The sequence below is a fragment of the Cyprinodon variegatus genome, unplaced genomic scaffold, assembly GCF_000732505.1.
Source record: "Cyprinodon variegatus isolate N-32 unplaced genomic scaffold, C_variegatus-1.0 Scaffold606, whole genome shotgun sequence".
In the NCBI taxonomy this organism is placed as follows: domain Eukaryota; kingdom Metazoa; phylum Chordata; class Actinopteri; order Cyprinodontiformes; family Cyprinodontidae; genus Cyprinodon; species Cyprinodon variegatus.
In genome coordinates, this window is record NW_015151059.1 from 562,239 (window position 1) to 569,727 (window position 7,489).

General features: G+C 42.7%; 2 protein-coding genes across 2 annotated transcripts in view; both read right to left on the bottom strand.

Moving 5' to 3' along the window:
- Positions 1–7,489, bottom strand: part of LOC107096217 (ubiquitin-associated and SH3 domain-containing protein B-like) — a 70,987-nt gene that overhangs the window by 2,536 nt on the left and 60,962 nt on the right. The window contains exons 2-6 of the mRNA XM_015392787.1: positions 3,345–3,398; positions 1,456–1,642; positions 1,181–1,379; positions 878–1,047; positions 567–775 (exon numbers count right to left, since the gene is read on the bottom strand). Coding sequence (XP_015248273.1) covers positions 567–775; positions 878–1,047; positions 1,181–1,379; positions 1,456–1,642; positions 3,345–3,398 — 819 coding nt within the window. The remainder of the gene's footprint in view (positions 1–566; positions 776–877; positions 1,048–1,180; positions 1,380–1,455; positions 1,643–3,344; positions 3,399–7,489) is intronic.
- Positions 3,344–7,489, bottom strand: part of LOC107096218 (glucuronokinase 1-like) — an 86,616-nt gene continuing 82,470 nt past the window's right edge. The window contains exon 22 of the mRNA XM_015392788.1: positions 3,344–3,398. The gene's annotated coding sequence lies outside the window, so the exon portion shown is untranslated. The remainder of the gene's footprint in view (positions 3,399–7,489) is intronic.

The following is a 7,489-nucleotide window of genomic DNA, read 5'->3' on the forward strand; positions in this document are numbered from 1 at the left end:
TGCAATTGTGTTTTCTTATTTTAAATAGTAAATTGTCTTGTTCCATTGGCAAAATGTCTCTTTTACCTCCTCAATTCAAGAACAAATGCACTTATTTTAAGAAAAAATTACTTATCTAGATTTAGATTTTTTGCAGTGTATTGACCAAACTGCATTTTGAACATTTAAACTCAGGAGTTTGATGCTTTCTTTAAAGAGTTTACATCAGAATAGGCTCCTTTAATCATTAAATATGGCATTATTCTCCTTATATTATGACTTTGATTTAATAATGTTAAAATTTTATTCTTGTTATTCTACAATTTGAATGTCATATTGGTACGATTTTATGTAGGCAACGTTACAACTTTAATCCAATATTTCAACTTTATCTTCTTTAGTACGGCTGTAATGCTCTGTCCTACTATCTCAGTTGTTAATTAGTAACTTTAAGCAGCCTTTTCCTGTAGAGGATCAATAACTTTATGGATGTTCTGCTCGTTTAATGACGAGTGGCTGTGGTGTGACGCGTTTGCTTTGTCATCCGGATGTAAGGTCTGTTCTGGTCCCCATAAGGCGCCCCTCACCCGTGAAACACCCAGGAGTCAGACTCGTCTGCCGGGCTGACGTAGTTCTCCGGCAGAAGTCCAGACAGGCCGGTGGCCAGGGACGTCCCGTACACCCAGCCCTCGCTGGTGCTGTTCTGATCCATGGAAGACATGAAGATATAATCCCCAGGAGTGAGCTCTAGTTCGTCATCGTTCTGTGGCATGTAGGGGTACATGACTTTCACCGTCTGCATTCAAAGGGCATGTTGGTTAAAGTTCACATGGAGATGAAATAAATCTCTGGGAGATTTTTATAAGCATGATGGAAAACCGACTGGGTGTATAGTTACCTCATGGTTAGCAAACCGGATGTCCCTGGAAAAAAGTACGGCCAGCCAATCACAGCCCAGCTTCACCTCGATGCCCTTGGCCAGCTTCTCCAGGGAGGGGAGGTGATCACTGGAGAAGTTGTACGCCAGCGTTAGATGGAGCTGCTTCTTGTGAGGCTCCACTTTGACCTCTGGAGGAGCGAGAGGATTGTACGATCATAGAACTTATTTCAGAGCCCAGCACACATCGGATGGCGGCCATCTTTAACCGAGCCACCCAACCATCAAAGGCTGACGGGAATAATAAAGCAGACTGTGTTTTACCTGTTTTCCTTACAGCCTCTGTGGCGAAGTCAGCTGCAAACTGCCTGAGGACATCAGCCACCTGCTCCTCCACAAACAGCCCTATGAAGTTGGAGGATGTGTAGAGCTCCAGAGGCAGTGGGTTGGGGAACCGACCCCTCCACTGCTGCACGGTGGTCTGCAGGGCCTCACAGAGAGCCTCCACCTTTGAGTCAGCACACTGGACAGAGGAGAAGAGTCAGAAGCTTGGTCCCGAGGAGGCGTGACACCGTCCTGGCTCAGAGAACAGGGCTCACCATGAAGAACTGACACAGAGTGATGTGTGGGAAGATGTTGTGGGCTTTGTTCTTGCCGCAGGTGAGCCGACTCTGCTGCCAGAAATGGGAGAGCTGGTTCTGGAGCGGCCCGCTGGGTCGCAGGTAGAGGACGAACTCCCTGGGCAGAGGATCGTCCAGGAACGGGTCGTCCACATGGGAGAAAAGCCTGGGAGGAGAAATGAAATTTATTTACTTTGTTTTTTTCTCTCATTTACACTTTTCAGATCATCAGACAAAGATCAGAGCTGACCTCATTAACATGAAGAATTGGTTTCAGTGATGCAGCCCTCATTATCTGGTTCCCTAGCTAAACCCGAACCTAATCTGCCCTACAGTACCTGCAGAACCAGAGCCAGACTGATCCAGTTTCACAGTTTCCAGCCTCTCAGCAGCTATTCTGCTCAACTCCTTATCTTCAAACTGCTCCAATGTGTCATTCTTGGTTGTTTCTAGCTGTGTTTTGACTCTTTATCCTGATGAAGATCTGTGATTGAGACCAAGCTTTCTGACACTGCAGCACATTGCTCCATAGAATCTCTGATAGTCTGAAGACTTCATTGGACCCTTCAGACACACTGTGCCAGATGAAGCAAAGCAGCCCAGAGCATAACAAAGCCTCCTCCATGTCTCATAGTAGAGATAGTGTTCTTTTCTTCATATGCTTCATTTTTTTCCATCTTTGAACACAGAGTTGATTTGCCGTGAATAAAAGTTCAATTTTTGTCTCATCTGTGACGTTCTCCAAGAAGCTTTGTGGCTTCTTGTCAACATGTAGGGTCCAACGGCATCCTCCTTGGTCGTCTCTCATTAAGTCCACTTTGGCTTAATTAACATCAGATGGTGTGATCTGACACTGATCCTCCTTGAGCTTGAAGTTCACCTTCAATCTCTTTAGGAGTTTTTCTTGGCTCTTTTGTCACCATTCCTTTTTTCCGTCTCTTTGGTTTGTCATCAGTTTTTGTCCTGTGGCTACATCCAAGGAGATTGACTAATGAATAATATGTTCAGCTGTAGTCACAGGAACATCAAGGTGCTTGGAGGTGGCTTTATGAACTTTACCTTTAACATACTGGTCTATAATTGTATTTCTAATCTCTTGAGACAACTCTTTTCCTTGCTCCTTCTGGTCCATGTTGAGTGTGGTAAACACCATGTCACCATTCAGCACAGGTAGCCCTATATATAGGGGTCTTTCTGCATGGAGTTAGCATATTCTCCCTGAGCATGCGTGGGTTCTCTCCGGGTAGTCTAGCTTCTCTAAATTCTCCTTAGGTGTGAGTGTGTGAATGGTTATTTGTCCTGTTTGTCTCTGTGTTACCCTGTAATGTTGTACCCCCCCTCTCGCCCCTAGACAGCTGGAGATAGGCACCAGCACCTCTCGCGACCCCACTCGGGATAAAGTGTGTCGGCTGGATGGATGGGTGTATATATGAAGACCTGCACACTACTTGGATGTAAAATAGTTGTTAATTGTTATATGATGTAGCTCTTCCATATTTTTTGGACCACATATAAAAACAGTAATGACAGGACTTCAGTCTGTGTCTTTCAGCTCATTATCATAATTCATCTATAAAACAATGTTTTACAGATGATCCTGTAAAATGTATCATCAATAACTGAGGGGTTTTAATATCTTTCACTCTCAGATCACTTAAACTGACGGAAAGTGTTGGAATATAAAATTATCTTAAATCTTTCATTTGGACATTTATTATTCTACCACTGTAGGATGTACTGTAGCCCTGGATGACAGCAGAGGGCGCTGTTACACACGGTCCTGTCCAACCTTGGTTAGTGGCAGGTAGGTTTAGTGTTGTTTGGACATTCAGTGGTTGGGCTAAAGATGGATGGATGTTTAAACTCACCAGTCACAAGCTGCCTGGACACTCCGGCCTCCAGTCGACACCAAAGACTTCAGTCTGGAAGAGATGTGGAACAAACAGCGTGAATATGACAGGTTTCAGGTGGCTGTAAAACAAGCATTCATGCTTTTGGGATTGTGAGCAGCTTCCTGGGAACAAAAGCAGAGCTAAAAAGAGAAGTTGGGTGTTTGTGTGGAAAGTGTGACCTTGGAAACTGATCTAGAAGAGGGCTGTGGGAGGGGGGGGCATGCTGGAAATGCTTCAAAGCTCTTCTCTGGGGAGAGATGCTGTGAGTCGGGTAGAAACGGTACGAGGGGAAAAAGCAAGCTGGTGAATTATTCAGCTTTTCCTGCTTGAATTACTGGAGTGAAACTAACAGAAATTCAGCTCCTGTTTGAGTCAGAGAGGCTTATATTCAACAGACAGTCTGCAGCAGGATACGGACGCAGCTGATGACCTGTTTAAGCCCGACAATCTCACTCTAACATCAAACACCCTAAAAAATCCAAATAGTCCATATTTTAAAGACAGTGCCTTGTTTTCACACTGGATTCCTCATCCTATCACAACCTGCAACTGGTTAAATCTAATCCTACAAAATGTGTAGAAACATCTTCCGCTGCAGCTAAAGCTCCACATTTTAGGAGTTTTGGGAACCTTTTAATCAGCTTTGGACGTTAAGAGAAGACTTCTTTCCCTAACCTAAACGTCTCGTGTCCTTTCTAACCTCCAACCTGGTTTTCTTTAGCCAGATTCCTCTTCTCATCAACTCAGACCAGATTTCCTTTGCCCGCATCATGCTGGCGCCGCCACCATGTTTCATTCAGAAATTTCTGGAGCTTCTTCTGATATTTGGGTTCATTGAGGTTTTTATTTAGATGCATCAGAGTTAAAGGGGCTGAATAGAAATGTTCAGACTTGCAAAAGATTTTTTTAACTTTTCTATTCTTAAGCTGTAATAATGTTAATAAAAAGGGGGGTGGGGAAGTTTAACATAATCAGAATTTTTCATATAAATGTATTGATGACACTTATTTTACACCAGATTTGAGAATCACAGTGTAAACCCATGTTAATGAGAAATGCAGCCTTGGATTCGGCCGCAGTTTCCTTTAAGATGTTGTTCACTGAGTGAATCCTTCATCTTCTTCTGTGGAGGCGGTTCATTTCATCAACACACATGCTAATGCTAGCAGTTTCCTAACTAGAAAGGTTGGACTGCCTTCCTTGAGGATGTTGGAGTTTGCTGATGAGGATGTTTTTCTCTCTGTCAGTCAAATAAAAACACAATTAATGTAAGGAATTACGGAAGAGGATTAGGGCCACTGAAAAAAAAAAAAAAGTAAACTGATTTTTAAATTTTATTTCAGTTTAACATGGGAAAAAGTCAGAATTCTGAGATTAAAGTCAGAATTCTGACTTTAATCTCAGAATTCTGACTTTTTTCTGAATTCTGACAACAAAAAAAGTCAGAATTCTGACATTAAAGTCAGAATTCTATACTAAAATAAAATTAAAAAAATTCAGTTAACTTTTTTTTTTTTTTTTCAGTGGCCCTAATCCTCTTCCGTAAGGAATGACAAGATGGCCACTTTCAGAGCATAAAGACCAGAATCTGGCCCCATTCATCTGTTTCCTCCAGCCCTTTATAGGGCACTCAGGGAAATACTTTGAAAATCAAAATTTCAAGCTAATAGTGTTGTTGGAATAAGAACAAGCCCTTTTGACCTTTTGTAACATAAAAAAAAATCAGATTTTGGTGGAAAAAAGGGTATAGTGGGGAGCACTGCTGCCATGCCGCAAGAAGGTTCCGGGTTCATTGTGTGTGCGTGAATGGATGGACTGGCGACATGTCCAGGGTGGACCCCGCCTCTCACCCGTAGACAGCTGGAGATGGGAACCAGCAGCTCGGACTGGGAACAATTTTTAGCCCTGGCATTTTCCATGAAAAACCGGCCCACTTGTGGACCCCCCCAAATAAAAAAATATAAGCACAGTCAAACGTGTGCATCTCAAATGTCAAACACAATACAAATACACATTGAGGATTAACCGATCTATCTTCAAGCATCACACGACAACCATCACCAAGACTTCTATAATGCAGTTTTACTGGCTTTGGTTATTAACACGGACGCCACAGTGACCGCTGCTGCTGAGTAACGTCCACATTTACCACATCAGCAGGGTCACCAGATGTCACTGACTCACGTTTTCCAGCCCAAAAATATTTCATAAACCTCCTGCATATACGAAATCTGAACCAAAGTCTATCGATCTCTTAGGCCATAAATCTAGAGAAAAACATTTTTTACCCATAGACGGCCGTCCTACACGGCCAGATTGGGGAACATCCCAACCTACCAACGATGCACATAAGACAGGTAACTTTAGCCTTTAGATGCAAAACCCCATCATGCACCGCAACATATTTTTGCAAAAAATTCGAAACAAATTCGCCAAATACAAGAGGAACATCGTAGTTTGGTTTAAAGAAAGCATTTTAGTTTTATTATAATTTAGTTTGTTGCAAGGATTTTACAGTTTGAAGAAATAGAAAATTACATCATACACCGTCACAAGGATGTGCATGACAAGGAAGGGCTATATATACTGCATGCATCATTTAGGGAGTTAACATTGTGTTACTTCTTGAGCTCCTTGAGGTATTTACTGTCACAGGTAGGAGCTTCGGACGGAGAAATTAGGACTGGCTCAACAGGCAAATGGCCAGTATCACAGATTACCAGTCCGATCCTGGGCACCAGCAACCCTTGTGACCCCAGCAGGGATAAAGTGTAACAGAAAATGAGTGGATGGATGGATGGATGGTGGCAAAAATGTATTTCAATGTAATAACAAAAAAATGGTAACTTGCCCTAATATATTAAGAAAAATAGCTTAATAGGTGCTTTGATAATAAATCAATGAAAGCACTCACAGGGTGAAAGAAACACACTTAGTTTATTAAGATTTTAACTTTACTTTTAAGCTTTTTCATTTAGCTCTTTACCTTTTTTCATAAACTGTTAACTTTGTTTTCATCTTAATTTGCAGTAGGTAATACGTATATAATTTAGAGGCTCATCTATATGGTCAAATGTCAAAATAACATTCACAGGCTGCTTCTAGACCTGACTGAAGGATGGGGGGGTGGGGGGGGCCTCTGACTCCTCTCCCTATAAATGGTTAACCAAACTGCTATCAATCATTTTATTCCATTGATTGTTAGTGAAGCAGAAACACTGGGTGGTATTCAGGAACCGTCAGCATCCTGACTAACACTGACGGCCCCGTGAATAATCTCATCAGTTTTCCTTCCTTCTTTACGTTTTATTTTTAAGCCTCACTACGTTCACATCAAACTATCAGGAGAGGAGATCATTGTTCCCCCTCCCACCATGTGGTCTGAGTGTGTCAGTGAGTAAGACTGCATTCATGTCACAGGTGGAATTGAGAATCCTGAGTGTGGGCAGAGGAATCCAGATCACGAGTCGGAGGAAGGGCCGGTTCCTCATACGACCCTGGGAGCGGCGCAGAGGGTGAAACCCGGTGCAACCTTTAACAGCAATGACCTGTACAGGAACGTACTTATTTACTTTCTACTATCAGTGTCATTATCTAAGGTTTTTAGGTGGCCTACCCCCCCGAGGAGCGAGTGATGCATCAACAGACGCTTAGAGAGGCGATCAAGGAGTGATTTACTCATCCTCTTTAGGCCTGGCGGCCAAGAGAACGAGCAGCAGAACGAATTAATCATTTGTGAGCTGCCTAATTAAGCAGAGCCGAGGGGAGGAGGACGGGCTGACGGTGCTCTCAGGAGGAAAGCAGCATCCTCAGCTCAGCCAGTGGAGAGGAGGTGTTTGCTGTTCGTTAGTGAGTCTTCTGGTTGAAGGTTTCCTTACTTCAGATCTCTGAGGGTGGATGGAAATGTTCTTTGATGTAAAACCAAAGAAACTCCTTCTGACGTTTTACATTTAATCAGTGAATTAAAGAATAAAAGAGTAAATGAACTCCCACAGTGGGCATTCTTCACCTTTAAGAGTCTAAATGTTGACCTGATTTAGGTGAGATGGAAACAAATGGAGAAAAATCTAGAACCAGGGGGAGATTTACTATGAGGCAATACTAGGAAGTTACCTAGGGCC